The 16128-nt window shown below is 26.8% G+C and overlaps 1 protein-coding gene across 1 annotated transcript in view; it reads right to left on the bottom strand.

The window, feature by feature from the left end:
• Positions 1 to 4451: 4451 nt before the first annotated feature.
• The window catches only part of LOC135961139 (uncharacterized), an 81951-nt gene continuing 70274 nt past the window's right edge, over positions 4452 to 16128 (bottom strand). The window contains exons 4-12 of the mRNA XM_065512635.1: positions 11943 to 12113; positions 11636 to 11797; positions 11328 to 11489; positions 10807 to 10968; positions 10486 to 10656; positions 10207 to 10371; positions 5118 to 5288; positions 4800 to 4958; positions 4452 to 4660 (exon numbers count right to left, since the gene is read on the bottom strand). Coding sequence (XP_065368707.1) covers positions 4452 to 4660; positions 4800 to 4958; positions 5118 to 5288; positions 10207 to 10371; positions 10486 to 10656; positions 10807 to 10968; positions 11328 to 11489; positions 11636 to 11797; positions 11943 to 12113 — 1532 coding nt within the window. The remainder of the gene's footprint in view (positions 4661 to 4799; positions 4959 to 5117; positions 5289 to 10206; positions 10372 to 10485; positions 10657 to 10806; positions 10969 to 11327; positions 11490 to 11635; positions 11798 to 11942; positions 12114 to 16128) is intronic.

Here is a 16128-nt window from a genome sequence, read left to right as displayed (position 1 = left end):
CAAAGGTTGGATTGTTTTTATCTTAAAAGTACGAAAATGTATGAATTTTTCCAAATTTCTTAAAAAGTATAAATGGAGAGACCTTAATTTTTGGTTATTTCAATCATAATTCATCTTTATGGAGATAAATTCTGTTGATATAACCTTACAAATCGATCTATACAATTTAATCTTTAGCAAAAATCGGTTAGAAACATATTCGGATGTCATAATAAATAAGTTTTCTTTGTGCGTGAGACTAGAGAAGCCATGACAGATTTGATGATTAAATGGTTTTTTGTTTTTTATGTGTTATTTCCGTTATAGAACCATAGAATTAGAAATTTTAGGTATTCAAAATAAAGATTTTAAGTCAGTAGTGATATTCTTCACTGCCGAACAAAATCAGCTGGTTGTCAATAGTATGTATTGAAAATTCAATTACATTGTCATTTAACTACCTTACAGTACTATTGACATGTCACTGATTTTGTCCCATTAGTAAATTTTAATCAAAATTTAACCGAAATTTCCATTTGGGTAACTAATAAAAATAACAATTTGTCTTACGTTTATTAATTTTGGTCCGAGGTTAAAATATGGTTAGGTTTTTAATGATTTTTAGAAGAAAAAAAATATTCAATAAGACAACTGTTTTAATAAAGATTTAAATCATCTCTGTTTTGTAAAAAAATTTAATCGAACAAATTTGTATGAAAATCATTAAAACAAAATATTTTTAATACTTTTTTTTTCAAATTAAATATTTTATTTAAATTTTTTTTTTTAACAGTTTTCTTATTTGATTATACTTTTTTCTCTATTGTTTTTAAAAGTAATTTTTGTATTAAGGACAAATTCAACTTACCTGTAATAACCAAACGTCCCTTAGTAGCACTTAATCTAGTTTCACCGGTTAATCTATGTTTGGTACGGCACTGATACGATTTGTAACCATCTTCGGGTCCAACTTCGCGTATGTGTAATTCTCCCGAAGGTAATACCAAATATTTGCCATCTTTATTTTCCATTTCAAAAGAACAAAGAAATAATTAAAGAGGGAAAAAGAAAAATTTAAATTAGTAAATATTGTTTAGATTTCTAATAATATAATGAACACAGAACAAAAATTTCTACTAGCAATAAAGAAAATAAAGGAATTTGTTTTACAATATTTAAAATTAGATTTCAGAACATTCCAGAACATTTTAAGATTTTCCTTCATTTTCTTTATTTTAATTTTTAAAGTTTTAACAAAAAACACTAAAATTTTCGAAACAAGTTCCAAAATTTGTTTTAATTTACAAGTTTTATTTTATAATATACAAGTTTTTTATTATTTTGTTTTAAATTTATATACAATTTAGTTAAATTTTGTTTTAATTTCTTTGCATTTTTATAATTTAATAGTGTTTTTTGTTAAATATTAGTAAATACTCATAACAAGCATGCAAGGGTTAATAATACATATTTACAGTAAATGAAAATCTATTAAAATCTGTCTTAAATTCAAAATTGAAAGAAATTTTAAAAAAAAATTAAAAAAATTCCAAATAAAAACTAAATTTTTTTATACTTCAAAAAATCTTTAGCAATTTAAATTCTTATAAATCCAAAAAAAAAAATATTTAATCAATATCTTGTAAAACAAATTTTGACATTATGAGTAAGAACTTAATTTAATTTTTTAAAAAATATTTCAAATTATTTTTTTTAATTAAATATTTAAATATTAGCTTATTGTGAATTTCGATGATTTTAATAGATTTTCATTTAATTATTTTAAGGATTTATTATTTATCAATCCCAATTTATTTACAAAAGTTTTGGTGTAACTTGTTTTCAATAAAATCCTTAAAATAGTGTTTATATTTACAATAATAAAAAGCAAGCAATAAATTTATCTTTAAAATGCTTTAATATTCATTAAAATTTTATATTTATTCTCTATTTTTTAATTTATACATTTCATTACTTAAATTACGCCATTTAAATACAACTCTGCTTTACGACTGTTTGTTTTTACAGGGTTGCTCAAAAAGCATCAAATGTAAACAAAACAACAAGTAAGCACACACACACTCACACACTGACATACGAGAAAACTAGTTAGGCCAGATTTAACGGTATTTTAGCGATTTTTATCTGGCCTAAATCAATAAAAGCTGTAATTTGATGTTATTTAATTAAAAAGGAAATGATTTCTTATTTATAATTATAAAATAATTGTTTAAAACGTAAAAATCATTATTTAGGAACTAATCTTTCTATAATATAATCAAATTGTGAACATTTCTTAAATTAAAATTGATTTTTTTAAACTCTTTGCAAGATTTTTCAATAAAACACTAATTTGAGGTTTTATTTGAAAGCAGAAACTTCTAATTTAAAACTAAATATTACAAACATTAAAAATAACTCATTTAGGGCCATTATTACAACTTGCCGTTATAGTTAAAGGTAACTTTAAGCAATAGAAAAAAGTACCCTTGAAGGTAACTTTAACTATAACGGCATGTTGTAATAATGGCCCTTAAAATGTTTAAATCGCATGTAGGAACCTATAACTTTAGAAACTTAAACAAATTTTAAAGAGTTGTATTATATTTACTGAAAAAACCTAAATATTTTAAATTTTTTATAAAAAAATTATGAATTTTTTTAGTTTTATTATTAAATGTTGCATTTTTTCTGCCCTGTTTATAAGAAAAAAGTTTGTAAGTAAAGATCTGGTGGAAGAAATCTGAATATTTTAAATTTTTTAGTTTTATCATTCAATTTTGCATTTTTTCTGCCCTGTTTAATAGAAAAAAGTTTGTAAGTAAAGATATGTTATTTAAACCGGCATATTTAAAGTATAAATTGATCATAACTATTAAAAATTGTAGCATTATTTTCTATTCACACATTATTTTCTATTACGTAAAACAAATGTTGCACTTTTTCTGACCTCTTTTGCGTTAAACGCTTATATGTAAAGAAAGAAATGCTAAACCGAGGCCTTCTAAATTATAAAATTAGAGATATATCCAAGATCTAATAAATAAGAGCTATCTAGCCCAATAAATAAAGGAAAACATCGTAAAATTTAAAAATTTCTACAAAAATTTAATTAATATTGCAATTTTTATAAATCTCAGGAATTATTAATGCACTTTCAAATATCTGTCAAATAGTATCTAAATTGGAGAGATATTTTAAATAGCTTTAATTTGATACCAAATTTGTTCTACAAATACGTTTTAATTAAAAAAGGGCAGAAAAAGGGCAACATTTTTTTCCCCACAAAAACCCCATAAGGGGAAAACAGCATGATTTTTTTGATAAAATCAAGTCATAGTGATATGTTTAGCTTATATAACATAAACCTTAATAGAAAAAACTTGTAAACATAAATATTTTTTTAGGAAATCCTACTTTTTTAAACCGATTTTATATCGGAATAATATCTGGCTAAGATCTCATGCTGACACTTATTAAACATTAAATTAGGGGCTAATATCATGGCTTTAAATTATCTATATACTGAAATTACAGATATAAGATTTTGAATAAAAAATTTTTCCAGAAATTGTCAACACAAATTTCAAAGTTGCTTAATATATCGTTGGAAAGGCATTTCAAATACCTTTCATTTGATATATAATTGTTTATGTACATAATGTATAGATATCGGAGATATAGCAACCGGAAAACTGGCATATAATTTCACCACCTGTCTATACTTGACAAATATTTATCATAACAAAAATGTTTATCGTCAACACAAAGTTTTGTGCGCAAAACCATTAACAATTTTGTCATAAAGAAGCAATAATACCAACAAATGAAGACTATACTTGCAATTCTTTATGTTGACAACCATTTTGACGTTTATCATGACAAAAATGTATCAGTTATAGACATACAGTTAAAACAGACATGTTTAAAATACAGAGTTGATATTTTGTCTAGCTTAAAGCAGAGTTGTATTTAATAGTAATAGCAGGCGTTCATTAATATTTAATTTTTAATTAATATTAAAGCATTTTTAATAAAGTTAATTTATTTTTACAAAGTTTATATACAAAATAAACCTTTCGCAAATATTAATTTCCAATTTTTTTTAAATTTAAAGAAAATTTCTTTAAATTTCTAAAAAATTTGGAAAATAATATTTGACAAAAAGTTTAATAAAACAACTCTACACTACAGACTACTTAAAAATGAAGGGGGATTTATTAAGGATTAAGGAAAGCCGGGAATGGCTTATGGATATTTTGGGAGCAAAGGATAAAAGGAAAGGAATAATAAAAATTAAAACATAAAAAAATTATTTAAAAACCTAAAACCCTAAACAAAGCTAAAACAAACCCTAATAAGCCAACAATTATAAAAAAACGACCTCAATTTTTGGATTTTAGAATTTTTAAAAGGAAAACTTATAAGAAAATCATTATTGGATTAAAGTGTTTTAAAAAAGGGAACTTAAGTTAGGGATAGATGGTAGAAATACACAATATTTTACCACTTTGTAGGTCCGTTGAGGCGGTAGCAAAAATTTCTCTTTCTTCATCTTCTAACCAGGAGGCAACTTGTATAAAATCGGCCACAAATGAAGGTATATGACATTTTAAGATGGCACTATTGCCACGCAAAACCGCCTCATCCATAACATTAACAGAGTACGATTGGGGTACAACTGGAATTTTGAGAATAACAAAATTAAATTATAAAAACAAAACATAGGAAATAAGGATTTAAAAATAAAATATGATAAAACCCCTTCATTTACACTACTTAATTTAGAGAACTATAAAAAGAAATTTTAGGCCAAATACCCGTTTCATTTTTGGTATAAACACCACCCTCGGTATCTAACCAATCGGTTATTTCTAAATGATCGGCCACAAAGGAGGGAGTTTGACATTTAAATATGGCTGCATTGCCCTTAATAACATATTCGTCATAGACCTGGGATTCGAAAAATTGTTTAACAACTAGAAGAGAAACAAAAGATAAGAAACTTGTATGAAATAAATACTTTAAAACTTAATGACCCTGTTAACTTGTTTAGGATTGTTTTAGATTAAGGATTTATAAGGATTTTTCAAACTCTTACAATAAAATTTAATGTTCAATTTAATTATTTCCTTTACCCATTTCCTCATTTGTTTGTGACCTAAATATTTCCTGGCCCTCTTCATCCACCCATGACTCAATCATTATAAAATCGGCCACAAATGAGGGCACTAAACATTTTAAAGTGGCCGAATTGCCTCTTAAAACGAATTCATCGATAACGCGAGTTTGATAGAACTGATGAACAACTGAATTGGGGGAAAAAAATAAGTAACAATAAATTAAAAGAGAACTGAAGACTAAAGAGTTTTTAAAAAGAGAGGCATTATGGACCTAACTGAGCCTTAAAATGAATTCGTCAACAACAGAACTGAACAAATATTTAACGAAAATAAATCAATTAATTAAAGAGAACTAAAGATTTTGTTGAGTTTGAAAAAAGGACATTTTGGTTAGCAAAGGGGGAAAATGAACTTTTCAAAAATGTTGTTTAAAAGCTGTCGGGTTAAAGTTTAAATTGTAAAAAAGGATACCAAAGAAAGTTTGATACGGCTTAATAAAATCAATTGTTATTTAAGTTTTTACATTGTATATTTTGTAAAGTACCAGTACTAAAAAAGTACCTAATCCAAAGGAACCTAATATTTTATACCAATTTATAAAACTCTGAAAGAAGCTTAAATATATATAAATAATTTGAAATATATTTGAAAACACTTAAGGTTTTATTTACTGTATATTTTTTGGTTAAAAAGTACTTTCTTTATAAAAAGTACTTTTTGCAAAAAGTACCAACAGTACAAAATTTAAATTGAAAAATTATTTTAAAAGTAACACAGAATTTAAGAGACTTATTTTGAAAAAAATATCAACTAAAGTACCAAAAATAAAATGAAACCTTTAAAATCTTAATTTTAGCGAAAAAAAAGTACCTATTTGTACAACAGCTTTTAAAATTTTATTTTTAAAAAATATTAAGAAATAACATTTTTATTAAGTACTTAATGCCTTTAAAAAGCACCTGGCCAAATAAAAGCTCAAAAATTGGTTGAAATTAGTGTTTAATAGCACCAAAACAGTACTTTCTTTAAAAAAAAGTTGAATATTTTACAACTTTATAAGGATTCTTTCTTAAAATCGGTTTTAAATTCTTGTAAATTTGTAATAATACCAATTTAACATGTTTTAAATAAAAGGTACTTTTTTGAAAAAAAAAGTACCTAATGCTTTTAAAGTTGTATTTTTATTATAATTTCGTAGTAAAACTTACAGTTTTTACGAAAATTATATAAAAACGACTTTTGTATAAAGTACTGAAAAATGTACCTGGCCAAATAGAAGCTCAAAAACACATATAAAAGTACCTGGCCAAATAAAAACTAAACAAACCTTTTTTTAATATTGGTACTTTATTGAATTGTTTCATAATTTTTCTCAAAAGTCAGTTTTTCTTTTAAAATATAATCGCGTTTTAAAACAATTTAAAAAAGTAGTTTTATAGGTATTTGTGTCTAAAGGCACTAATAGCTCTTCCAAAATACTTTAAAAATATAAATTTTAGTGATTTTAAACAAAAAAGTACTTTTTTTGAAAAAGTACTAAATACTTTTAAAGTTGTATTTTCATTGTAATTTCATAGTGAAACTCTGATTTTTTAAGAAATTTTTATAAAAAAAAGACTTTTGCATAAAGTGCTTAATATTGAAAAAAGTAGCTGGCCGAATAGAAGCTCAAAAATATGTACAAATTTGTGATTAAAAACCCCATAGTACATTAAAAAATGTTTTTATTTTAGAAACTTTATAAGAATTTTTGTTTAAAAGACCATTTGTGCTGTTAAAATCGGTTTTAAATTCTTGAAAATTCCAATTTAAAGGGTTTTAAATAAAAAGTACTTTTTTCAAAAAAGTACTAAATGTTTTTAAAGTTGTATTTTTATTAAAATTTTGTTGTAAATTGTATTTATTTAGTAAATTTTATAAAAATAAGACTTTTGAAAAAAGTACTTAATATTGAAAAAAAGTACCAGTGTTTAAAATCCCAATAGTACGTTAAAAAATGTTTTTATTTTAGAACTTTATAGAGATTATTGTAGCCTTTTAAAATGTTCTCTATTGAAATCACTTTATAATCATTGAATTTATTAAAAAAAATTAGGTACTATTTTTATTTCATGACAATTTTGTCCCACTTCCTTAATAAACTGGAGCTTTTATGCAATTTTTTTTTGTAAAAATGTTAAGTTTTTCATTGAAGTATCTCTAAAAATTGTTTATTTAACAAACTATATTTAACTATCTTATCAATATCAATTCTTAATTTTGTACAATGCTTTATTATAAAAAGGTACTTTTTGTTGATATTTTTAATTTTTTATGGTACTATTTTCTTTTTTCACTTCTTTTAAAGAGTTTCTAAAATTGTATTAATTTTAATGGCAAACAACAAAACAAAACAGTATAGTTGTAATTAATTAAAGTTTTTTTTTATAAAAAAAATACTTGCTTAATAAAAGTACTTTTTAAAACAGCCTTTAAAAAAGTACTTTTTGAAAAAAAATAGGAAAAGTTAAAAAGCGAATATAGTTTAAAAGAAAATTAATTAATATAAAGTTTTTTTTTTAAAAAAAGTACTTTTTTCAATAAAAGTACTTTTGAAAATGTCTTTATAAAAGTACTTTTTCCAAAAAAGTAGCAAAATTTAAAAATCGAATCTATTTTAAAAGAAAATTAATTAATGCGAAGTTTTTTTTTTAATAAAAAAGTACTTTTTGAAACTGTCTTTACAAAAGTACTTTTTTTGAAAATGTAGCAAAAGTTAAAAAGCGAATCTATTTTAAAAGAAAATTAATGCGAATTTTTTATAAAAAAGTACTTTTTGAAACTGGTTTACAAAAGTACTTTTTGCAAAAAAGTAGTAAAAGTTTAAAAGCGAATCTATTTTAAAAGAAAATTAATTAATGCGAAGTTTTTTTTAATAAAAGTAATTTTTGAAACTGTCTTTACAAAAGTAATTTTGGAAAAAAAGAAGCAAAATTTAAAAATCGAATCTATTTTTAAAGAAAATTAATTAATGCCAAGTTTTTTTTTTATAAAATAGTACTTTTTTACAAAAGTACTTTTTACAAAAAAGTAGCAAAAGTTTAAAAAGCCAATCTATTTTAAAAGAAAATATATTAATGTAAAGTTTTTTTTTATAAAAAAGTACTTTTTTAAACAGCCTTAAAAAAGTACTTTTTGCAAAAAAGTAGCAATATTTAAAAATCGAATCTATTTTAAAATAAAATTAATTAATGCGAACATTTTTTATAAAAAAGTACTTTTTTTAAATAAAAGTACTTTTTGAAACAGTCTTTACAAAAGTACTTTTAGCAAAAAAGTAGCAAAAGTTAAAAAGCGAATCTGTTTTAAAAGAAAATTAATTAATGCGAAGTTTTTTTTTATAAAAAAGTACTTTTTTTAATAAAAGTACATTTTGAAACAACCTTAAAAAAGTACTTTAACAAAATTTATAAATTTAATCTATTTTAAAAGAAAATTAATTAATGCGAGGTTTTAGTAAGTAAAGTACTTTTTTAATAAAAGTACTTTTTTAAACTGTCAGTACTTTTTTCAAAAAAGTAGCAAAATTTGAAAATCTAATCTATTTTAAAAGAAAATTAATTAATGCGAAGTTTTTTTTATAAAAAAGTACTTTTTGAAACTGTCTTTCCAAAAGTACTTTTTTTTAAAATGTAGCAACATTTAAAAAGAGAATCTATTTTAAAATAAAATTAATTAATGTGAAGTTTTTTTACAAAAAAGTATTTTTTTAATAAAAGTACTTTTTGAAACAGCCTTAAAAAAAGTACTTTTTGCGAAAAAGTAGTAAAAGTTTAAAAGCGAATCTATTTTAAAATAAAATTAATTAATGCGAACATTTTTTATAAAAAAGTACTTTTTTTAAATAAAAGTACTTTTTGAAACAGTCTTTACAAAAGTACTTTTAGCAAAAAAGTAGCAAAAGTTAAAAAGCGAATCTGTTTTAAAAGAAAATTAATTAATGCGAAGTTTTTTTTTATAAAAAAGTACTTTTTTTAATAAAAGTACATTTTGAAACAACCTTAAAAAAGTACTTTAACAAAATTTATAAATTTAATCTATTTTAAAAGAAAATTAATTAATGCGAGGTTTTAGTAAGTAAAGTACTTTTTTAATAAAAGTACTTTTTTAAACTGTCAGTACTTTTTTCAAAAAAGTAGCAAAATTTGAAAATCTAATCTATTTTAAAAGAAAATTAATTAATGCGAAGTTTTTTTTATAAAAAAGTACTTTTTGAAACTGTCTTTCCAAAAGTACTTTTTTTTAAAATGTAGCAACATTTAAAAAGAGAATCTATTTTAAAATAAAATTAATTAATGTGAAGTTTTTTTACAAAAAAGTATTTTTTTAATAAAAGTACTTTTTGAAACAGCCTTAAAAAAAGTACTTTTTGCGAAAAAGTAGTAAAAGTTTAAAAGCGAATCTATTTTAAAATAAAATTAATTAATGCGAACATTTTTTATAAAAAAGTACTTTTTGAAACTGTCTTTACAAAAGTACCTTTTGCAAAAAAGTAGCTAAATTTAAAAATCTAATCTATTTTAAAAGAAAATTAATTAATGCGAAGTTTTTTTTTATAAAAAAGTACTTTTTTAAGGCACTAGTCATAAATTTTTTTTATATTTTAATACTTTTTGTAAAAAGGTACTTTTTTCCTATTCTTTTAAACATTTTCTAAAATTTTATTAATTTTCAAGGCATTTTTGTCTATCTATCGAGGGCTTTGTTTCTAAAACTGCTACTATATACAAAATAAGTCATGAATTTTGTAATAAATTTTAGTAAAAGGTACTTTTTTCATTTCTTTTAAAGAGTTTCTAAAATTGTATTAATTTTCATGGTACTTTTATCTATATATCGTGACTTTATATAATATAAGGTCTAAAATGTTGCATTAATAGACCATTTTGAATATATAAGCCCTTGATATTTAAATTTACATTACAAAAATCTGATACTTTTTCTTATTATTTTGTAAAATTTAAATTTTTTTCTTTAACCCGACTTTTTTAAAAACCAACAAGAACAAAATTTAACTACTTTAGAGAAAAACCATTTATTAGAAACATTAGGCAAACATTCTAACCAATCTCTGGACTATGAGGATAATAATTCTGACCCTCCGAATCCATCCATAAATCAACGAAAACAAAATCGGCCACATACGAGGGAATTTCACATTTCATAACCACCGAATTGCCGCGTATAACATATTCATTATCGGCCTCCGATTCATAAGATTGGATCACCACTAAATCAATGAAACAAATTTATTAACAAAACAAATTAAATGGGAATCAAAAGGTTGTAGGATTTCAAGGATTTTAAAAAGTTTTGAACATTGAAATTTTATTAACAATTGTACCATAAGCCTGTGTAGAATTATCACGCCACAATTCTACACCCTCCTCATCGATCCAGGCCTCGATTTGTACAAAATCGGCCACAAACGAGGGTATTTTACACTTTAAAACCGCGGCATTGCCTTTGATTACATATTCGTTTTCGGCCTCGGTTATATAGAATTGTGAAACGACTATGAATGAATTGAAAAATTAAATAAAAAAATGAGAAATTTATGAAATAATAAGGGATTTTGGGTTTAAATTAAGGTTTGGTAAGGATAATTTTACTATACAATTTAAAAACTAAGATATTTAAGAGTGTAAGTTTTAAGCCAGCGAACCGTAATTATCGGAAAAGGTCAAAACATTGCCCTCTTCATCGATCCAGGACTCAACGCGCACAAAATCGGCCACAAACGAGGGTATGGAACATTTCAAAACGGCCGCATTGCCTTTTATAACATATTCGGTCATAATTTCAGCTTCATAGAATTGATTTACCACTAAAACAAGGTTTAATAAGGCGAGAATTTAGAATATTTTACAAGAATTGAGAAAACAACTAATTTGGGAAAGAATTTCGAAAGTAAAAGTTTTGAGATAAAATATTCAATAATTTCGAAAAGTATTGAAGCAAAATAATGTGCTTCTGGTACAAAACGGGTAAAATGTTGGCCGTCTAAAAGTACTTTCTTAACTTTGGACTTAAGCTATCAATTTAAATTAAAAAAAAACTTGAAATAATAAAAGAAATAAAGAAAAAAAGGTTCAAGGGAAAAAATTTTACAATAAATTTGAATTTAAAAGGAAAAAATCCCCTTCTTTATTAAAAACCAACGAAAAAATTCATCTGAAATCCCACCATAATTATCGGAGGGTCTCAACTCAGTGCCCTCTTCATCTATCCAACTTTCAACTTTAACAAAATCGGCCACAAACGATGGTATAGCACACTTTAAAACGGCCGCATTGCCCTTGATAACATACTCCATTAAAATATCAGCACCATAATACTGATTAACAACTAAATAAAGAAACCAAATTAAAGAAATAAATACATTTTTTGTTTAAACATACACTTAAAAAGGATTAAAAATGGATCAAGGATATTTACAATCAATTTTAAAGAAGCTGTAAAAGAAACAAAAATAAATTTTATTCTTGGCTAACCAAAATCATCGGTGGGTAAGTATTCGGTACCCTCACTAGCTAACCAGGCCTCAACTTTAACAAAATCGGCCACAAACGAGGGTATGGTACATTTCAAAACGGCCGTATTACCCTTGATAACATACTCTGATACCACTTCAGCTTCATAATACTGATTAACCACTAAAAAAACAAAAATAACAAAAATATGATGAGTCTATTTAAATTAGGTTACAAAAAAAGGACAAACAAAAGGACTTTAGGATAAACAGGATTAAGGTTTTCTTTATTATTTTCTATAGGTACGAGTATTTAACTATCCATCTACCCGTTGTCTTTTGCTCATCTAATGTGGCATACAATTCGCCACTTTCATCCTGCCACGATATCACTTGCACAAAATCAGCCACAAATGAGGGTATGGAACACTTTAACACCGCTGCATTGCCTCTAATAACATATTCATTATTTACCTCGGATTCATAAAATTGTTGAACAACTGTAAGCAAAATTAAAAACGTTGGTAGGAAGGGCAGAGAAAAAACAAAACATGTGAGACTTGATGAAGAAAATGAAAAAATGACAGTAAAATCAATAGAAAATTTAGGTTAATTAATATTGTTGCTTGTACCAAATGCACTTAATATGTTTAATGCCTATTTAAAGCATCACTGCAGTTAATGCAGGGATGTATTACAAAGTGAAGTAAACAACCCTGAGAGGTAAAACTAAAACAGGGTTGCTAATTTAGCTAGAAAATCAAAAGATAATTACCAACGTTTAAAACAAAAAGTAAGTTCTAGAGAACATCGTAAATCATTTTAAAGAACCAGGACTTTTATATGTAATGAACTAAAATATCCTGATATTTATATATAAAGCCATATTTTTAGGACAACTGGAACAAAATAATAATTTTGGGAGACAGAGAGAGAAAAAAAAACAAGTAAGAGCGCTATATTCGGCTATGCCGAATCTTATATACCCTTGACCAAATTATACTTCAAAATACAAATTATAAATATTTTTAGGTAAACAAAATTTATTTTTTTCCAAAGTAGTTTTTTTATTTTTTGGAAAAAATTTTTAAATTTTTTTTTTTTTAAATTTTATAATTTTTTTTTAATTTTATAAATTTGAAATTTTTTTTTTGTTTTTAATCGACTCCGCTATCTATAAGGATCCAGAATATATATACTTTATATGATCGGTAAATTGTATTGTGGCAATTACAAACGGAATGACAAACTTATATATACCCTTCTCACGAAGGTGAAGGGTATAATAAAAGTTAAAATTGTTGAATACAGTATATATGCAGAGACGAGACTATATTGAGAAGAGGCTATATATAGATGAGACTATATATTACCAGACTATATAGAGACGAAACTATACAGAGACGAGACTATACAGGGACGAGACTATACAGAGACGAGACTATATAGATACGAGACTATATAGAGACGAGAATATATAGAGACGATATCATATAGAGGCGATACTATACAGAGACGAGACTATATAGAGACGAGACTATATAGAGACGAGACTATATAGAGACGAGACTATATAGAGACGAGAATGTATAGAGACGAGCCTATAATGAGACGATATCATATAGAGGCGATACTATACAGATACGAGACTATACAGAGACGAGACTATATAGAGACGAGACTATATAGAGACGAGACTATATATAGACGAGACTATATAGAGACGAGAATGTATAGAGACGAGACTATAATGAGACGAGACTATACAGAGACGAGACTATACAGAGACGAGACTATACAGAGACGAGACTATACAGAGACGAGACTATATAGAGGCGATACTATACAGAGACGAGACTATATAGAGACGAGACTATACATTACCAGACTATATAGAGACGAGACTATACAGGGACGAGACTATACAGAGACGAGACTATATAGAGACGAGACTATATAGAGACGAGAATGTATAGAGACGAGTCTATAATGAGACGATATCATATAGAGGCGATACTATACAGAGACGAGACTATACAGAGACGAGACTATACAGAGACGAGACTATACAGAGACGAGACTATATAGAGGCGATACTATACAGAGACGAGACTATATAGAGACGAGACTATACATTACCAGACTATATAGAGACGAGACTATACAGGGACGAGACTATACAGAGACGAGACTATATAGAGACGAGACTATATAGAGACGAGAATGTATAGAGACGAGTCTATAATGAGACGATATCATATAGAGGCGATACTATACAGAGACGAGACTATACAGAGACGAGACTATATAGAGACGAGACTATATAGAGACGAGACTATATATAGACGAGACTATATAGAGACGAGAATGTATAGAGACGAGAATGTATAGAGACGAGACTATAATGAGACGATATCATATAGAGACGAGACTATACAGAGACGACACTATACAGAGACGAGACTATACAGAGACGAGACTATACAGAGACGAGACTATATAGAGGCGATACTATACAGAGACGAGACTATATAGAGACGAGACTATACATTACCAGACTATATAGAGACGAGACTATACAGGGACGAGACTATACAGAGACGAGACTATATAGAGACGAGACTATATAGAGACGAGAATGTATAGAGACGAGCCTATAATGAGTCGATATCATATAGAGGCGATACTATACAGAGACGAGACTATACAGAGACGAGACTATATAGAGACGAGACTATATAGAGACGAGACTATATAGAGACGAGAATGTATAGAGACGAGACTATAATGAGACGATATCATATAGAGACGAGACTATACAGAGACGAGACTATACAGAGACGAGACTATATAGAGGCGATACTATACAGAGACGAGACTATATAGAGACGAGACTATACATTACCAGACTATATAGAGACGAGACTATACAGGGACGAGACTATACAGAGACGAGACTATATAGAGACGAGGCTATATATAGACGAGACTATACATTACCAGACTATAGAGAGACGAGACTATACAGAGACGAGCCTATAATGAGACGATATCATATAGAGGCGATACTATACAGACGAGACTATACAGAGACGATACTATATAGAGACGAGACTATATAGAGACGAGACTATATAGAGACGAGACTATATAGAGACGAGACTATATAGAGACGAGACTATATAGAGACGAGGCTATATAAAGACGAGACTATACATTACCAGACTATATAGAGACGAGACTATACAGGGACGAGACTATACAGAGGCGAGACTATATAGAGACGAGGCTATATATAGACGATACTATACATTACCAGACTATATATAGACGAGTCTATACAGAGACGAGACTATATAAATACGAGACTATATAGAGACGAGAATGTATAGAGACGAGAATATATAGAGACGAGACTATACATTACCTGACTATATAGAGACGAAACTATACAGAGACGAGACTATATAAATACGAGACTATATAGAGACGAGAATGTATAGAGACGAGACTATACAGAGACGAGCCTATAATGTGACGATATCATATAGAAGCGATACTATACAGAGACGACACTATACAGAGACGAGACTATACAGAGACGAGACTATATAGAGACGAAACTATACAGAGATCAGATTATAAAGAGACGAGACTATACAGAGACGAGACTATATAGAGATGAGATTATATAGTGACGAGACTATATAGATACGAGACTATACAGAGACGAGGCTATACAGAGAGCAGATTATAAAGTGACGAGACTATACAGAGACGAGAGTATACAGAGAAGAGCCTATGGAGAGACGAGGCAATAGATAGACGAAATTATATAGGGACAAGAATATACAGAGACGTGAGTTTATAGAGACCAGACAATATAGAGACGAGTCTATATATAGCATAGACTATATAGATACGAGACTATATAGACACGAGACTGTAGAGAGACGAGATTATATAGAGACGAGACTATACGGAGACGATAATATACAGAGACGAGACTATACAGAGACGTGAGTTTATAGAGACCAGACAATATAGAGACGAGAATATATATAACAGGGACTTTAAATAGAGACGGGACTATATATAAACTTCGTATTGTTTACAGCTAAATAACACATCATGTGCAGCCCCTGGTGACTACGAGTGGCGACCATTGCTTTACACTAAGTATTAAGTGTTTCACACAAAACCCAAGTAAGCAACTTATAATCATTACAACTATCGTTGCATTTACTTCTAGGAAGGCAATCAATTTCTTTCATGTTTTTTTTTTCATAATTACATTGCATTTAAATAATAATTTCTAGCATTGTTTAATCGTGCTTACAAATTTTTCTCACCTTTTTGGTGTAGTTTTTCTATTTTTTGCAATCGTAGTGATGGGAAAATGTTAATTTCACTAGATAATTTCTTTTGAAAATAATTCTAAGAGCAAAAGTGGAAAATAAGAGAAGACAAAGCCAGGAGCAAAAAGATCCCACTCACATGAAAGTAATTATTTAA

This window comes from Calliphora vicina, chromosome 5 (assembly GCF_958450345.1).
Source record: "Calliphora vicina chromosome 5, idCalVici1.1, whole genome shotgun sequence".
Classification (NCBI taxonomy): Eukaryota; Metazoa; Arthropoda; class Insecta; order Diptera; family Calliphoridae; genus Calliphora; species Calliphora vicina.
Note: the sequence above shows the minus strand (reverse complement) of the source record. Positions and strands in the feature narration are given on the sequence as shown.